This window comes from Trichomycterus rosablanca, chromosome 7, assembly GCF_030014385.1.
Source record: "Trichomycterus rosablanca isolate fTriRos1 chromosome 7, fTriRos1.hap1, whole genome shotgun sequence".
Taxonomy (NCBI): Eukaryota; Metazoa; Chordata; class Actinopteri; order Siluriformes; family Trichomycteridae; genus Trichomycterus; species Trichomycterus rosablanca.
This window is the reverse complement of record NC_085994.1, coordinates 15,947,344-15,966,628: the sequence shown is the minus strand read 5'-3', so window position 1 is coordinate 15,966,628 and position 19,285 is coordinate 15,947,344. Positions and strand designations below refer to the sequence as shown.

General features: G+C 36.6%; 1 protein-coding gene across 1 annotated transcript; it reads right to left on the bottom strand.

Annotated features, from left to right (window-relative positions):
• Positions 1-7,572: 7,572 nt before the first annotated feature.
• On the bottom strand, positions 7,573-16,764 carry ube2v1 (ubiquitin-conjugating enzyme E2 variant 1). Its single transcript, XM_062999054.1, has 4 exons — positions 16,728-16,764; positions 12,914-13,062; positions 10,058-10,183; positions 7,573-8,661 (listed from the first exon to the last, which is right to left on the bottom strand). Exons 1-4 carry the CDS (start codon positions 16,747-16,749, stop codon positions 8,515-8,517), a joined length of 444 nt encoding a protein of 147 aa, XP_062855124.1. The 5' UTR covers positions 16,750-16,764; the 3' UTR covers positions 7,573-8,514.
• Positions 16,765-19,285: the final 2,521 nt, after the last annotated feature.

Sequence of the window (19,285 nt, the reverse complement as noted above, 5' to 3'; positions counted from 1 at the left end):
TATAGGATGCACAAGGCTAAGATTTTGGTATGAGTTACTTGTAGGTACTTCTCCCTTTACCCAGAGGTTTTCTTACTGGAGAAGCAGGGAGTTCAACAAGCCTGAAGTCCTAAAAATAGAACAAAAATTAAACAATGCTTAAAGGATTTCACTAAAACATAGTATCTGCTTAAATACATACTGCTGTACTGCAACTAGGCATTAATAGCCAAGAGATATATCAGGTGTGTAGTTTCATACTAGTTGACACAATTATGAACTATTACCTTATAAATACAGTTCAAAACAGCATTGCAGATTTGTAAATTGCAAATATTACAAATATCAGTTTAAAACTTAGACACAATGCATTTTAAGTTCGAACAATGTCACTGCACAGTGGAACCTCGAAACTCAATGTCAATTGGTTATGAGAGTGGCGTGTTGAGTTGAGTTTAAAAGGCATTGAGATGAATTATTTGTACTTTATAGTGTCATTATTTAATACATTTTTGCCTTTTGGGCTCTAAAGCTCTGTCAGACTCTGTGTATACACATAAAATTTACCCCTCCCCCATTTCTTCACATCCGTCTGTGCAAAAGCTAACCGAATCACTAAGTAAAAACAAATCAGAAACAACTCTTTTCAAATGAATTATTCATAGAAATTGAATCAGGGAGCTGTGCTCTTATCTATGGCAAATTATTTCACTTAATTACACTATTTCATTATGCTGTTGTGTGTAAACAACTCCATGAATCAGTGTGCATTCATTCCAAAGCTTCAGTAATGGTTCAGGCCATGAAAAACAGCGTTATAAACTAATCAGAGTTTCCAAATTTAGATTTTGGGCAGAATTACACATGCATTTAGACAAATCAAACTTTAACAATAAGATGAAACAAAAATACAACTCTTTGGAATAATTTCAGCTCATGTTTATAGAAAAAAGGAGGTCCTTATGATTTCAAAAACACCACAGCCACGGTTAGGTGGTAGCATGATTACGTGGGATTGCTACTCTACAAACTGTACTGTGTTTCATTCACCAAAAAAACGTATAGTAAATAACTGGAACATATTAGTACAGAATGTAAGGATTTAAAATTTGGAGAGTCGTATCAAGACAACAACCTAAAACATACAGCTAAATGACTTAATAATTAAAAAAGAAATGACTACCAGAAATGACCAAGCTTGCACATCTACTGACTTTAATCCCATTGCGAATAAATATAGGACTGTTGTATAAGCACTTCACTGTGCATTATACTGTGTATGGCTGTTTGTGTGACAAATAATAAGACTTAAACCTGATGGAGGGTAATTAACAAGGGTAGTGGGTCAAAACCTCCTTTGGTTGATTGGAATACCTGGAGGCAACTCACACATGAGAAAAATATGCAAAACTCTTTACAGAGAGTGACAAGGTGCCCAGAGCACAACCCCTCAACTCCAGCGTTACCTACCTCAAAAGCAGCTGAAAGTTTAGATGATAAAGTGCAAGGTCTCCTTCAAAGTGTTTAGTACCTGAATGGGTTCAACACGTTTCAAAACATGATTTACATGTAGGTAGTAGACTGAGGTGAAGATTTAGCCTCTGAAGTCTTTCCAAAAAAAAAGTAGGTGAAAGGGCACAGGCCCAAGGTGCAGCAGTGTTTATTATACATTATAATAAGGTTAAACAGGTTTAAGGTGTCCACTGTTTACTGATTAACCACATTCTCCAAATAGCATATTATGTCATGAACTAAATGGGATGTCTTTTTCTTTTCAGAACACTTACTGAAAAGAGGGTATTTTCTAACAAATACATGTGTAGATGGAAACTAATGAGGTGGTTATACTGTTTTTTCCATTTGTTATCTTACACAAGATATGGCATTTGTTCCAAAGTTTATGCACACTTTGCTCCTTTGGACACCATAGCTTTTTAAGAAAGTAAGTAGAACATTTCCACACTATTACACCACTACTGACCAACCATCGATTCATCAATTCATCATAATAGTAAACATTTTTTCAAGCTTCATTCGTTCATTTGTGTTTGTATTTGTGTCATTATAGCAAAAATAAAGGGAAACATTTTTGAGTGAGGAAAAGAAAATTCTGGCTTTAATGACAGAGGGGATACAAATAACATTAGGTTGCTTCCATCATTAAAATTTTAAAAATGGTAGTTCAAAGGAACAAGATCAAGTAACAGACACTGGGTCATCAAAGTTACAGACAGGCAGATGGCAAAAATGTTTATGGACCGGGCTGACCTCCAACTTAATCGAATCTCACTTAACAACTGTAGAATAACTGTAGAAAACTGTAGAAGAAGTGACATACAAAATGGATAACAAATGGCAACTGGGATTAAATACATGACCTGACAAGGCCTGTTCAAAACAGACTCCTGGTCATTCAGCAATCAGAAGCAAAGAAGAGCCAGGCTAAGCTTTGAAAAATACCATCAGGATTGGACAGTAGATGACTGGATAAAGGATTAAGGTCATCATCTCTTATTAGTACAGTTTTAGCTTGGTCCAGCAACTGTTAATCAGTAATTAGACGAAACCTGGACAGGCCTAAAAGCCACAGTGTCTAACGCCCACTTGTAAAGCTTTGTAGAGGATAGAGGTGTGTAAGCAAGGCTGGAATTGGGCAGATTTGTGATAGAATCAAGCCATGTACAGAGTTATCATGAAAGATACAGTAACTTGCTTGCCTCTGCTCTTAAAGTGTTCCCTAACTCTGATGATTGTTTTTTTTTTTTTGTGATAGGACGATGCACCATGCGACACAGTCAGGTCAATCATGTTCAATCAAGTGAATGGAGGACTACCAGATGAAGACGTGGCCAGCCCACTCTCCACACCTAAATATTTTTAAAAACCTCTAGAATGTGAAAAAGAGGAAGATGGATGGTCACAAGTTATGAAAGCTGAACTGCATGATTTGTTTGCCAGGAGTTGCATAATTTCACCCAACAACAATGTGAAAGACTGGTGGAGAGCATGCCAAAGAGGATTCTGTACAACTGCAAATGTAAATTATTAGTATTGTGTTCCTTAAAAATGAATATAAACTTTTTTTCAAGGTCTGAAAACAATGCATCTTTTTTGTTTTTTTGACCAGTTATTTTCAACAGATGATGTAAATGCTAATACTTTTTGGTGAATTTGGGACAACTGTTGTTAGTGGCTTATAAAATAAAACAAAAGTGATTATTTTACCTAAACACATACAGTACTTACAAATTGTAAAACCAGCTACCACATTTGACTCTCTACTGTCTCCTCATTTATCATTTCAGTAGTGCAATGACACTTACATAGTAAAGACATGGCAGTGTGTGTTTTACTTGTATGAGTGCAGCACAGTTGTTGGGATTCTGTAAACACCTCAAAATCAATGATGGGTGGAGAACAGTGCTTCAATCAAAAATCTAAAGCCAACAGTGTCCTGAGATCAGAAAGTGTAAACTGATAAAAAACTAGAGGAAAAATAAAGTATATAGGACATGAAAAGTGTTCCTATTAAAGGTCAGAAAGTTTAAACTATATTTAAAAATCCCAACAACTGTTTAATTACATTTATACCAGAACAACACACACTACTATGCTATTACCATGTTAATTTCATTGCACTGTTGAGAATAGTCTATCACCCAAACATCTGGTTAGTGGGGTCTTACAGGGGTACTTTTCGACATGTTTATGATGAAATATTCATGGAAAATACATTAAATAAAAACATTTCATTAAATACCATTAATTTATTAAACTAGAAAGAGGAAAGTCAGCAAGATTTTTAGTAGAGTCACATTTTCACCCTAGTACTAACAGCTTGTATGTCTACTCACGTTTTTAAGATAGTCCAGGGAGTCCAGAGGTCTTGTGTGAGGTCACACAACTGCACCGCACTGTTAAGATTTAACTGCGGCAAAAAAAGGAAAGTGTCGAGCACACCTTCATAGCCTAATAAAGCACACAGTCTCACTCCCTTCTGCTATCACACATTTCATTAGGGTTCTGCACCATACTATAACATTCAGTTATTTATTACATTCTTTTTACTGAAGGGTTGCCTGATTACTGAATATGCAGTGAAAGGTTTCTGCTGTATCTGTGTACTTCTGTAGTCATGTGAACTGAACTGCACTTTTATTGCTATTGTGGGCTGCCTGTACAATATGTTCTTGAAAGGGCCAACTTGAAAAGAAAGGTCTACCCAGTTAGTAAAATGTCACAGTGACATTTTTTAACAGTAAATTCATTCATTCATCTTCAGTAACAGCTTACATAGAAATCTCTGGGAGAAAAGCAGGAACACACCGTTTATATGATGCCAGTCCATTGCAGGGTGACACACACAGAAACAAGCGTTGAAAGGAATGCTTTTGTGAGGTACACCCACATGGACATTAACCTAAAGCAACAATTGAACCGAGGTCCCAGGAAACTGGTGCAGCATGGCACCCACATATAATTGTATAAAATAAGAACTACACTACTTTAGCGAGAAATGTGCACCTTTAAATTTGACGTTTCCCTTAAACGCAACTGTCTTCATGATTAAGAAGGAAACAATGAAGAAGTAAAGGTAAAATGTAGGTTTTATTGTATTTTTATATTGATTCACTGACTTGACTTAACTGTTTTGCATTGTATTTAAGTGTTTTTATATTATATATTATATTATTTATATTATATTATTTGTGTTATTTTCAGTGTATAAGTGTCAGTTCCACAGGACCATAAACACATTAACAGGTTTTCTATACATTCTATACATTGTTCTATATCTATGGAAGGAAATATCTTGAAACTCAACACCTTTTAAACTCAACGTCACTCCCAGAACCAATGGACGTTGAGTTGCAAGGTACCACTGTAATTAAAGGGCACCAGTCAATCACATTCACCTACTGACTTATTCACAATTGTGAATAACAGTTTTTGGTCAGTTCACTAACTGACATGTTTTTGGGAGGCAGGCAGAGTACCCAAAAGAACATGCTTGTCTCCACACAAATAATTTGATGAGTTTGGTAAAAAGGACCTTCTGTTGCCTTGCACAGAGCTCTGATTTCAACCCCAATTAACAATTTTGAGATAAATTGGAACATCAGTTGAGAGCCAGGCCTTCTAATCCAACATCAATGCCTAAACCCACAAGAGCTTTTTTGACTGAATACTCTCAAATTCATACAGACCCACTCTAAATCCTGTGAAAAGCCTTTCCAAAAAGCGTGAAGGTTATTATAGCTGCACAGGAGGAGGTCAACTTTATATTAAGCTCATGGTCAGATGTTCACATACTGGCCATACAGAGTATCATTATTAATGGAAACTTAGACAACCAGTAGAAGGTATCATTAATTAGAAGAGTTTCACAAAAGCAACTCACACAGTGCAGGAGCAGGTGTCACTGAATCTGAAGTAGGTGTCACTGAATCACTGTGCTTCTTGGTCCAGAGTGAAGTGATATTCCTGTGGTTGCCACTGACATATTTTTCCAGCCTTTATTAGGTCATCCTATAAGCCTGTTGCAGTAATAATAGTTTTTTCATTGTCCTGATGAGAATGCTGAGGCCTCTGGATAATTTTTTTGCTGCTGTGCCATAAGTTTGGAACTTCCAAACAATACTCCCAGTGGTGTCTCTAGGTATGTTCAATGTCTTGGAAATTGTCAGATACCCATTGCCATTTTGGTTCAATAAAATGGTCTTTTCTCTCAGCTCTTCTGACAGCTCCTTAGTTTTCAGCATGATTGCAACACACCTTGAGATAATTTTCTTACTGGTAAGCTTAGTAATCACCAAGGTTCAATGTTACCACATCTCTGGGTGGTGTTTATATAACACATTACAGCTGAAGCAAATTCAGGGTTGTTACTGATGAGTATTTTTTTCGTTATGTTGTAACCTAACTTCAGGGCATTCAAACTAGCAGTAGGTTTTAAGATCGGCAGTATTATGAAGGGGTTAAATAATTGTGACATGGCAGTATTAACAAAGAATCCTGCTACTCAAACATTCACAATTCATTTTCTTTGTTTATTTGCTGATAAATTGGACTTTATTTAGAGCAGAACCAAGCAGAAAAGTTCAGAATTATCAATCCTTAGTTTTTCTTTGGGTGGGTGGGGGTCCAACTGCGACTGTATACACAAACCTCATTACCTTCAAAGTTGGGATATTTTGTAAAATACAATAAAAACAAGAATCTGCCATTCAAATACAAAGATTTCCAGTGTTTTCAGCCAAAACAAACAAAAAGAAACTACTTTCCTGGCACATTTGTCAGTTAAATAAATGTAAAATTGATTCAACTGACTTGTTGAATTAACAAACCGCAGGCTTGTGTTTTATTGTATTTTACATTCTTCCGCAACTTGGGGTTTGTAATAAGTAATGTTTTAAACTCTATTGGAAAGCTTATCCATATGAGAACAGGCTTGTAGAAAAGCACAGAAAATGTCATAGTAATGCCAGTAGGTTTAGGATGAGCCATGGGGCTGTATTATGGAGCACATTTGGCTATGTAGTGTATTTAACAGTGCACATGTTGCTCATATATCTATTACTGCTCATTCTGGTAAAGTGTGGCATTAATTTTGGAACTGTCTGAAGCATTCTCTTTAAAAAAAATGTTTAAAATCTAAAAATGATAATTATATATTAAAACATTTTACAATACAACTCATTAATACGAAACTTATCAATGACAAAATTAAATATTTTAGGTGTCAAAATTTTAAAAAGTTTTTTTAGTGTTTTAAATCTAATAATTCATGAAACTGCAGTAAAAATATACAAATTTGATATTCGGTGCAGTTAAAAACCTAATATCAAACCTGACCCCTGGTGGACGTTTTCAAGATGCAGCTGTTTAGTTCCAGCCACACCTCTGTATTGTTGTCTACCCTTGACCTACATTTAGCGTTAAACAGAACACAAGCACACACAGGAGAACCAGGTATCAGATAAGCAGGTTTTTTTATTTTGGTATTTTTGTTATTAAATACTAAGCAGATTGTTGTATTTAAATTCATGAAATAATTTGCCACTGTGAAGCAGTGATCAGGCATTCTTCCAATATAGTACATTTTAAAAATTGAAGTTAGCCTAGTTTACCTTGTCTTTTTTTGGACCTTGCTTTATAATCAGGCTCATCTTACATCCAACAAAAACTTGCCTAGGTTTAATGGTTGGCATCATTTATTTTATAATAATTTTATTTTTCTTTAGCAATGGGTGTGGCTAAAAGATCTAAACTCAGTAATTCAGGGCTGTTCATATACTTTGTCATATAGTGTATCAGCTTGAACTTGAATGTAACTATGCATTAATGTACACTTTTAGTTTTCACCCTTTTGAAAACAAATAAAACCATCAACCAGTTTAAATGCCATACCTTACCTACTAGATATCTCACAAACACATATTACAGTGTTCATATTGTCATTAGCCAGTTTGTTGAGAAATAAAAAATACTTCCAACTGTTTGATTAACTGAGTCATTTCACTGATACTTACTTTTACCTCCTGTACAAACATTTCCTCTATTGCTAAACAGCTAAACAGTTGACACCTGTGGTAAGATATTTTTACTTTATTATTATGTTCTTCACACTCCTAGGACACAGCTTTGAATGACATGTTATCTGGTGCTTACAGCCATGGTAATGAGCAAACATTGTTTACACAGCACATGTATGATATTGACCGTGTCCCTAACTGCACACTAAGTGCTCCACAGTGTTTAACTTTATTATTAGCTGACATACTAGTCAATACCTTTCAGGGGTCCCATCTTTACCCAAATGAATTTGGGTCCAGCTTATTAAAACCTCCATTCCCCATCTACCTTTCAGCCAAACATTTAATTCCTCACAAGTTTTTTTTTTTTTTTTCAGAAACGTCATTAGATTTATTTTCAGGAGTATTTTGTGGACTTGTGGGGGGTGTGGTGTGTTAACCAATTTTAAACACCATCTGACACCTGAAAATGCAAATACCAAAACTTTACTAGCAGACATCTACAATGACATTACAGTGCATTAAGCTGAGCTGAATAGTCCTCGAGCAAGAATATGAAAATGACAAAATACTCACAACCACAGTACACACGCAATAGGATTTATGATATTGTACAATCTGATTTTATAACAAACAATAATAAAATGATTAGTAAGATGTACAGTATTCAAATGATTTTGTTCTAGGTCAAACCAAAGAACCAATCACTCATCGTTTGAACCAGAGATCAAAAAAAAAAAAAAAAAAGGAATGATGGGCCATGATAGGATTGAGTACACAAGGCATGGGTTTCCTTTAAGTTGGTGTGTATGCTTGTTGCTGTGAAAGAGACGGTGAAAGGGTTTGACAGACCGAGAGGCCGTAAGAGAATGGAAATGCGCATTTAAGAATTGAAGGGTGACAGCGATGAAGAGAAGGGAAGCAGAGAGCAATGAAATATTGAATGGAAATGAGGAAGAGTGGAAGAGAGTTGGGACAGGATCTGCAGTAGAGTACAGTCTCAGTTGGTGTAAATCTGTCCCTCAGGCGGCTGTGGTAGCTTCATATTCTCTTTGCACATCATGAGTCGTCTAAGCTCCTGCAGCACAACTCGGATACTGTACGAGTCCTGCCACTTTGACAAAGACGAGACTGCCCTCGGTTCCACCTGAACACAAACATTAGTCATTACATTCAGAGTATTTATGAATTTAAACAAAAAAATTGTTAAACAATGTATTTATGGTACTTCTGATTTACGGTGCACAGAGCGTGTCCACTTCCTTTGGCCATACAGTGTACACAGGCCACATACAGGCAAAAAGCAGTATGTATTTTAAGCCCACAAAGAAAAAATTATTAATAATTCTGAACTTTTCTGCAGAGCTAGATTTTGATTTAAATGAAGTCTTAATCAGTTGAATGATACAGCAAATGAACAAAAGAAATGAACGATGGGGTATTATAGAATAGCAGGATATTTTACTTCAAACTGAAGTGATTTGTAACAATTGACCTTTCTTTTTTCAGTCTGTTCCTCCTAAATTAGCATGCCAGAGGCAGCAGTGATGAGGAAAAACTCCCTGATATGCAATTACTAAGAAACTTTTTCTATAAAGCTGCTGTGTGAAAATGTATTTTGTTAAAAGTGTTGTATAAATAAAACTAAACTGAATTAAACTATTGTTTTAGCACAAACGTAACTGCTTTAGCCAGTGTCTCTATACAATGATTGAAGCAGTTCAAGCTTGAGGCTGTACTATACATATGAAATTTCAATGTTGAATTATTAATTACATGCCTGGGACAGTGGTAGCCTAGTGTGTAGAGCTTTGGGCTATCAACTGAAAGGTTGAGAGTTCGAATCCCAGCTCTGCCATGCAGCCACTGTTGGGCCCTTGAGCAAGGGCCTTAACCCTCTCTGCTCCAGGGACACCGTACAATGGCTGACCCTGCGCTCTGACCCCAGCTTCCAAACAAGCTGGGATACGCGAAGAAAGAATTACATTGTACTGTTCAACTGTATCTGTACATATGACAAATAAAGGCATTCTATTCTATATTTAATGAATTATTTTATTGTTGTTGCAATCAATTAACTTTCACTGTTTGAGCTCCTGTTATTTCATTTAGAGCCATTTAATTCAGAGTATTTTTTATGCTTGTAGAACAAACAGATAAAGCAATTGTTTTAAACCCTATGGTGTACAATTCTGTGTCTGGTAATTAGGGCTGTCAATGATTGACCGGTTAACTGATAGCCAACAATGAAGTCACTGTTCAAATAATGCCGCCAGTTAAAAATGTCTTTTAAATTAATTTCAACATCTGATGCTTAATTCCAGCTGAGAGCGCGGCTACAGTCTGGACACAGTAACAGTGCCCATTTGAAACTCACTCTTAACCACTATCAGTTTTAAGTACCTCCGTCATGCCGCTTATAAACATGCACAGAATAGCTTAGTTAACTGGAAAATGACGCTATATAAATTGACACATTACTCATAATTATTCTTCGCATCAAAACATACAAATAATTTCTAGAAGGAAAACTAAAGACTTACCACACCACTTGAGTTGTGTACTCCGTTTAAATTTATCTTTGTCACGAATCGCACAAATGGAGGAGTTTCTGGATATCTGGGTCCACATTCCACTCGCAGGCTGTACATCCTGTTCTCATAGATGGTCTACCAATAGAAAATGTTGACAAACAATTAGAACAGCATTCACAGCCATTACACAGTAAAAGTAAAGCTGTAAAGCTTTAATGGTAAATCAACGGTATTATGTACATATTATTTAAAACATTATGCTGTACTCAGTTCCCAAACAAAAAGTCAGTGTCAGTGATAAATTTCAACTATGTTAAGAGAATCTAAAAAAGATACATAAATTAAAATAAAAAGTGCAAATATGTGGAAACTAAAAGTATTTCTAGGTTCCTTATATTACAAAAATACAAATGAAACAAAAAAGAAACCACAGGTGCAATGTTGGGGCAAGATAAAGTCTGAACCCAGGTGGCATTATTTCTTGCAAATTTGAAGCTCATAAATGAAAACCCTGACTGAATTTCTTTTTTGCATTTTATTTTGACATTTGTTATGTAATAAGGCAATTGTTTTGAACGTCATGTTATATAGGGAAGCAAATTTAGGCACTTTCTTACCCACTTTAACCTACCATGATTAATTGACAATTAACCCACCCAAGTTCATATCATCAAGTCTTTATTTAATCAAATACTGTACACTGTTAACATAGTAAATGTAACAGTGAAAAACTAAGATGCTGTGATAGCAGAACACCCTTTTTTGAAGGCAGAGTCGCTAGAAAACAGTTCATTAAAGTTAACTAAACACACTGATTAATGTCGTTCTTCCTGAGTGTAGTTAATAAAAGATAAGCTTTTATAGTTTTATACTGGTGCATGATGCAATATTGTTTTGTTAAAAAAAACAATATTAATAATTATACATTACAGATCCTCTTGTACATCTACCATCATTTATGGTAGTAACAGTAGTGATGCTAGTGTTACTGTATTTTATAGACAATAGATTAAATCTAGATACAGTAATACTGATTATAAAGCTTGGTATATGCATGATACTTCAGTACCATTATGATGCCGACTGATGCTAAAAATGTGAATTCATAGTTTACCAAACAGATGCAGAGGAAGTTGGTAGCAGAGTGGCTGTGGGCTTGAAAAGAATAAATGCGGGTCAGAACAATAGCTACACTGGTGACGAACAAAAAAACAAAAACCTTAACAGGAAAAAAACATGTATTTAAATAAAGACATAAGGTCCATGTAGTAACGATGTTAATAACAAATACATATATGGGAGTTTCAAGATTTTAAAACTCTGCAAAGTCCACTTTCTTAATTGGACTGTGTGAATTTTAAACAGACAGGTACAATTACATCAAATATGGGGAAACAAATGTTGCCATTTTTAGCCCATAATCAACAGCCACTGGTTAATCGTTAGTGGTAACCGACAAGCTTATAGCAACCCATTTAAATATAAATCACATCACTGAGTTTTACAGTAAAATATTAAGAAACAGGATAACTTAGTGAAAATGGCAGAAATGTCGAGCATGAGTTTGTTTTAAGAAAGAAAAAAAGGAGCAAAAATGAGTTTGTTTTAATGAGAAGAAATTTTAATTCTGTTTGAGAGTTTCTAAGACAATGTTTCTATTTTTACTGTGCAGAAGTTGCACATTTGTTGGCTGTATAGATGATGTGTAAACCTAATTTTATTTAGAAATTTAGCAAAACATGAAATTAATACAGAAAGTGCATGGTATGTAAACCTAGCTATTGGGAAGACAAATATCAGTGCACACTTAGTGCCAGTCCCAAGCCCAGATAAATAAAAGGGTTGTGTCAGAAAGTGCATCCAGCGTAAACTGTGCAGATCAAATAGGCAGACAAATTATCCACTGTGGTGACCCCTAGGTGGAGCAGCCGTAAAGAATCATCAAATAAATTTGATCAGGTGTCCAAAACTTCATAAGATTGTACACTTAATAAAATAATTTTAACACTAGTCAATAAATCTCTACGACTACTGTTGACAATTGTTAGCTAATAAATGTACAGCAATGTAACCTGTTTGGTTTTTTTTTTCTAAAGTGCAAGTACACTACTGTGCTAATGGACAGTCTTGTAGGTTTGAGAAGTAAACAAAGCTTGTAACTACTATTTGTTCCAGTGTGCCTAACCATGAACATCAGGATTAAAGTCAAATGGTATAGAATCCTGTGTTGGCCTGATTATTTTGCCCTTCTAGTAAGTGTGTGTATTATTCATACAGGGGATATGAGTCACAATTCCTCCTTATTGTGTGTGTAATGAAAACAGAGTATCTGTGTCTGCAGGCACGTATACAGTCCATAATGTTGGTATTAGTTTCACATGAGGAGCTAAGGTGGGTCTGCCTTTTTACAGATGTTAGCCAGTAATATGATTTCCATGTAAATTAGTAAGGTGTGTGTGCTTCCCCTTTTATTTCATTAAATAGGCTGCTCCCATATTTAGGTGTCGCCACAGTAGATCAGGCCTGCATACCATACTTGGCACATTTTTTTTTTTTTACACCTGATGCCATTCCTAAGACAACACCCATATTTTTACCCAGGCTTGGGACGGGCACTGAGAATGCAGTGACAAGTGCACCTCCCAATGGCTATGTTGTTTTGGCCATACCCACGCACCCACCCCCTCAGACATCAGCTAATCATGTCCGTGCAGACGCAGACTGGCCGATAGTGGGCTAGATTAAATTATGGATGCAAATTTAGCCAAAATCTTACAACCAATTTCTGCAAGTCATTGTTAACATGACATCCATGGCTCCTACAGTGTTTGTGTGTTGCTCTTATTGTAGGCATGCAAGTGTTACCCGTGGTGGCCCGATGATCATGCCTCTCCAGCGTGTGAGGGTCATGTCATCATCATCCTCCAATCCCCAGCTCACTGTTCCATCACCTACTCCTTTCTGTCCCTCTTCCAGTTCCTCCAGCAGACGGAAGTTCCTCGGCACCTTCACGCCTGGCCAACAAAAACACAAACGCACAATTATTTTTGTATGATTTAATACAATTTTTGAAAACTAAAAGCTAAAAAGCACATTGTGTTTTACATGGCTACTGAAGAATGGTCTAAACTTGCAAACATGCAGAAAGGACTCGGACCACTCCACTTGGGAATCAAACCCAGGACCTTCTTGCTGTGAGGTGACAGTGCTACCCACCGAGCCACTGTGCCGCCCGGATGCATTATGTATGTAAATGGCCTTGCAGACCAAATTCTAAAGCTGGACCTAAAAGATTTTGTCATTGAAAAGGTTGGGATGTGGTACAACTGGAGCCATTAAAGCTTGGTTGACTGCAGGCAGTCATACCAGTGTTCCGGCAGCTTTTAATTCAATACAGACCTGTTTTTGATGGTTGATGGACAACCATCTTTAGCATAGGATGACAGTTTGGGTTTTCATCCTGACCCTGGCAAAACAATCATGTTCCATGTACGTGGTACTTAAGGACAATTGTTTGCACTGATGGTCTTGGGGCCTCAAGTTGCTTAAAAGGCATATGACATTCTTGTGTTGTGAAAATCTGTAATCTGCATACTGAGAGCTGCACAGAGCACCCTCTTGGTGGAGACAAACTAGTCTTATTTATATGAGCATAGAGAAGTCAACAGCCGCATGTTTCATGATCTCTAATAAAAAAATATATAACCAGGCCTAAATGTTACATGACATTTTAAAACTTCATACATCACCAAAGAATCATTTTTGACCCAACTAACCCATATATGTGAAAACCTTAAAAAAATGCCAATGCAGTGTTCCCACCATTCGGTCTTATACAAAAACAGGTTTTGCACATTTTAAGGTATTTCTACACTGTAAACACCTTTGGTATGTGAAATTCCCAGTTGAGTTAAAGCAGTAGTCGGCTGACAAGATTTGTCTTGTCTTACAGTGTATGCATGGCTGAGGACTACTGAATTCTAGCTAAAACCAGGAAGCCTGCCAGGCAAGGTTCTGTTTATTTGCAGACACAGCCCAGTGACTGTGTTTTTACACTTAGCTCTCTGTTAGTGCAGGTGTGCCAACTGCTCTCAGAACCTTCAGCATTTCTCTCAAGGCCAAGTGTTCAAGGAAAGACCAGCCTGTAGCCAGATGCATTTACTGTGGTGCTGTTCCTTTACTTCTTTGTCACTCTGCAAGCTTACACAAGCATTTCTGGAAAGCACAGCCGCCGTTTGCATTACCTCATTTGTCTTATACACAGTTTCTATTCAGTAGCTGAATTCTGTAAAGCCATGAACCTCTGCTTCCATTTTCTATCATATACATCCTACTCGGAGCTACCGAAGAGGCTTTGTGCATTTCAGTCGTGCAAAAGTTGGTGCTCATTTTGCCAATATAATACCACGCTTTCAAGGGCAAGAACTGTTTCACAGTTCAGGTGACTACTGATTTTGTTGGCACAAGCAGCCCACAAGTTTGGCTTCAGTTCCGCATTGATTTTCAATTCAGTAACGAAACCCTGAATGAGTTGGCTGCATTATCAGATACATCAGAGACAAAGTCGGCCATTAAAGGGTGGGCAAAAAAAATGCTGAGTAGGAGGAAAGGCCTGTAAGAAATTGCTGAATCATTGTGTATTTTAACCATCTCACATTATGACAGGTAATACTATTTCTTTATTTCACAGTATTTTGTAAATCAGCAATAGGCTCATTACAGCAATTCATACTATTTTATTATGGACAATTTTCTGGATTATGGTATTTCTAAACAAGCTGGAATTATGATGAAAGTATTCTTCTTATTCTGTAATGAGAGTTTCCTTCTTCTAGTTCAAAATGAAACCAAATTTTGCAGATGCAAGACATGGAGGATTTATTATTACACGAAACATGAGACAGAATGCAACTGTAGAAAGCTGACCCATTTGTGCAGGCAACCATCTCAAAGCAGCACTTACATTAAGGCCATCAGATTATGTTAAGGGCCTTGCTCAGAGGCTCAGCCATGGCAACTTGTCAATAGTGGGGAAACCTTCTGATTACTAGTCCAGTAACTTAACCCCTAAGCTAAGGGCAGCAGTAGCTCAGCAGTTAGGGTACAGGACTTTTAATCAGAAGGTTGCTGCCAGCTTGCCACTGTTGGGCCCTTGAGCAAGGCCCTCAACCTTAAATCGCTTACAATGTATACTGTCTCAATTGTAAGTCGCTTTTGATAAAGGCACCTGCTAAATACTGAAAAATGTAAGCTACCATTGCCTTTTAGGTAATGCCAGTGATCTTAACACATAATTTAGTGGTAGCTCAGCAGCTGATGTAGATGACCAGTTATAGGAAGGTCACTGGTTCTCTCTCAATCACTGCTAGGCTGCTTCTGTGGGCCCTGAACAAGCCATTCATTAAAAATTTATTGCATGGATTGTATTCAGTCTCAGTTGTAAGTTGCTTCAGGTAAAGATGCCTGCTAAATGCTGTAAACTTAATTCATTGTAAATCATACATATATAGGAAAAATTAATTTCCCTCAGAGAATTAATATTGATCTTATTTTAAAGAGTGATCACTTAGCGTGTTCAAATCACAATTTTATCACATTTTTTGAATATATATATATATATATATATATATATATATATATATATATATATATATATATATATATATATATATATATATATATAAGCAAATAGCAATACTGACATCATGACAGAAACTGATGAAAACAGAAACAGAAACTTGACTTTCCCTCTGGGATTAATAAAGTGATCTATCTGAATCTGCAGTCAAAGTGCAAAACATTACAAGTGTGAATTTTATGTGCTTTGAGATAGCTTGTGTCCTTTATTCATGACAATAATCATAATCCGTTTTATTTGTGTCCATGGAATGGGTAAATTGTCAAATCCAAGTCAACACCCATATTGCATTTTGCTATGTTTAAAATTGTGACATATGTACATAACATACATTTATAAAATATTTTATATTAAGACTATTGGTAAGAGAAATAACAGATTGAAGGACATACACCTCAGTAAAATTTAAATAAATTATATCACATCAATTATATTCACATTATATTATATATAATCCTGCAGCACTATTGCAATCTGAGCAGTTTTTTTAATAATCTATCAGTAGCATTAATTATAATACGACTCATAATAAAATCGCAGACTGTAATGACGAAAACACCAGATCCAACGCCCTGCATCATGCAGTACGAGTAACCGGTTATGATTTCCATCTGCCCATTAACAAAGCATAAAAGGACAATAAATAGCAGCTAAATAAATACATTCAGCACAACATCTAATTGACCTTACAATTAACTAGCACGTCTATTGTTCTAGAAATCTGTCAACCACTCATGAGCCTAAGTCATTTCTTACCCAAACATTTCCAAGCAACTAGCTGAGTAAGATACTACATACAGAGTGTCAGAAACAGCAAAGCTAATTGTTCCTGTTAATAAAGCTAATTCAGCCTGCTGTTAGCCGGTAGCATTGCTAACACCATTAAAGTGCGTTACTATTCATCCTAACTATACCACGAATAATACATTTATAGGGAGTATTAACTATCACACAACGACACTATTTAACATTTCGTCAACTGTTTAACAAACACAACATGCATTACAAAAATAAACCTTAAAATTGAGGGAAGTGAATTACCCGATCCGGCGGCGACCGCCATCTTGGAATCGAACAACGAGTGCGCGCACGCACCGTGAACACGCTCCAGACGTGCACAGTGCGCCCACCCGACGCAGACTACACTGCAGGCTGTATGTACTGTATATATAAAATATATATAAATATTTATAATAATGTAACATTATACATATATTTATGTATAAATTTATAAATAAATCAATATCTATCTATCCATCATTATGCTCCTAGCCCAGTAGTTAACTGTGGGTGTGGTGTTCTTGGGATCACTCATTCAACCTTGTACCCTGATTTCTCTTCTACCTTCCTTATCATCTTCATTAACTGCTTAATCCTGGTCAGGGTCGTGTCAGAACCCGTTGACCGGGATACCACGGTGTACAATGGGAGTGGTAGCTCAGTGGTTAAGATACTGGACTAGTAATCATAAGGTTACCGGATCAAACATTACCACCACCACTGTTGGGCCCCTGAGCAAGGCCCTTAACCCTTAGTTGCTTAAACTGTATCTGTCATAACTGTAAGTCGCTTTGGAGTGTCAGCTAAATGCTTAAAATGTAAATGGATACTCTGGACAGGGCACCAATCTGTTGCAGGGCACATACACCAACCAGGCATAACATTATGACAGGTGAAGTAAATAACACTGATGATCTCTTCTTCACGGCACCTCTTAGTGGGTGGGATATATTAGGCAGCAAGTGAACATTTTATCCTCAAAGTTGATGTGTCAGAAGCAGGAAAAATGGACAAGCTTAAGGATTTGAGCGAGTTTGACAAGAGTCAAATTGTGATGGCTAGACAACTGGGTCAGAGCATCTCCAAAACTGCAGCTCTTGTGGGGTTTTCCCAGTCTGCCGGTGACAGGGTCATGGGCAGCCAAGCAAAAATGGTTCAAGAATGGTTCGAGGAGCAACGAGTTTGAGGTGTTGACTTGGCCTCCAAAATCCCCAGATCTCAATCCAGTCGATCTGTGGGATGTGCTGGACAGACAGGTCCGATCCATGGAGGCCCCACCTCACAACTTACAGGAGTTAAAGAATCTGCTGCTAACATCTTGGTGCCAGATACCACAGCACACCTTCAGGGGTCTAGTGGAGTCCTTGCCTCGATGGGTCAGGGCTGTTTTGGCAGCAAAAGGGGAACCAACACAATATTGGGAAGGTGGTCATAATGTTATGCCTCATCGGTGTATTCACAAATTATATAGTACTACTAAATATGTAAAAAAAGAAAACCACCAAGTCATTAAATATTCGATTTTGTTTATTATTTCCTTATAAATATAATATATACATTGTAACATTTAAGTCTTCCTATTGGGAGACAACAGAAAGGCATCAAGGCATTATTTTTTTCATATTTTTAGTAACCACCACAAAATCTACATCCACCAAACCTACATAAAACCATCCACCCTAAACTGAAGTTTAATTACGTTAACAATGTGGAACCTTTAGGTGTGAAGCAATATCAAATAAGACAGCACTAAAGACATATCAGGTATCTGCTTTCTGTAATTCAGTCTGAAAGAATACAGGGCAAACCAGGAACAACATAGGACATGTACAATCACAGCTACTTCAGCAGCACATACATTACATCCAAGTTTTAGCCCCAAGGTTTGTGAATGGGAATAAAAGAACAGATATACTGTTCCCACCACGGATGTTTAATGTATTTTCAAAAACAAGTAAAAATTTCTGAGCAGCGTCATTTGAATTTCCAACACACCCAAAGTCACATTCAATTTAATAATATAAAAGTGACCCATTTAATACAACAAAATAAATACAAACAACTTTCCTTAAACACGTAGACAAACCTTCACTTCAGAAGCAAGTTAGAAACATTCCTGCAGGTTACAAACACTCAACCACTTTAAAGTCTCATTCACTTCAGACTAACACACAAGGTCACCAAATCATTAACACATTACCACTACTGTTGTAAGACTGTTTTAGTCAATGCAGACGTGTTAAAAAATCTGCATTCTAAAACACTTTTTCCAGTTTTTTGTTGGATTTTTAAGGGTGAATGTACCATGTGTGCACCTAACATGGTTAATTGTGTAAAGACTGAGAATGTCAGAATTAAGAAGTGACTGAATATATTAAAAAGCAAAAATTATCATAGTGATATTCCATCTTCATTTAAGCTAAGATAATAAACTTAAGGTTGCAGTAAAACTACAGCATGGCTTTTACAATGAGAAGCAGTTAAAATCCCCACCTATACATACATGTATACATGTGAATATACAACAGGCCACATTAACACTTGGCCATTTCATGCATCATGTATCAGGATAAGATTTTCACCACAATTACCGGACACTACAATGTCCAGTGTGTGTCTGGTCCGTCAGATTGGAATCAGACATAGTAAAGAGTGATTTAACACAATCATTCTGCTTTGTGATCACCATCTTGTTTTTGGCTGTACTATGCAAAATATACATGCTACATTCAAAATGTGTTTTTTTTGCATGGCTTGGTTGATCATGAAAGCAACAACACTAGCAACACTGTGTCTACACAATAACTTTCATACTGCAC

What these genes read in the sequence shown, in the direction of transcription:
- ube2v1 (XM_062999054.1), bottom strand. Translation starts at nt 16,749, where the DNA reads ATGGCGGTCGCCGCCGGATCGG. An exon ending in GGCGGTCGCCGCCGGATCGG is followed by an intron (nt 13,063 to 16,727) that starts GTAATTCACTTC and finishes TTTGTTGGCCAG; the next exon opens with GCGTGAAGGTGCCGAGGAAC. An exon ending in TACACAACTCAAGTGGTGTG is followed by an intron (nt 8,662 to 10,057) that starts GTAAGTCTTTAG and finishes GTTTGTGTTCAG; the next exon opens with GTGGAACCGAGGGCAGTCTC.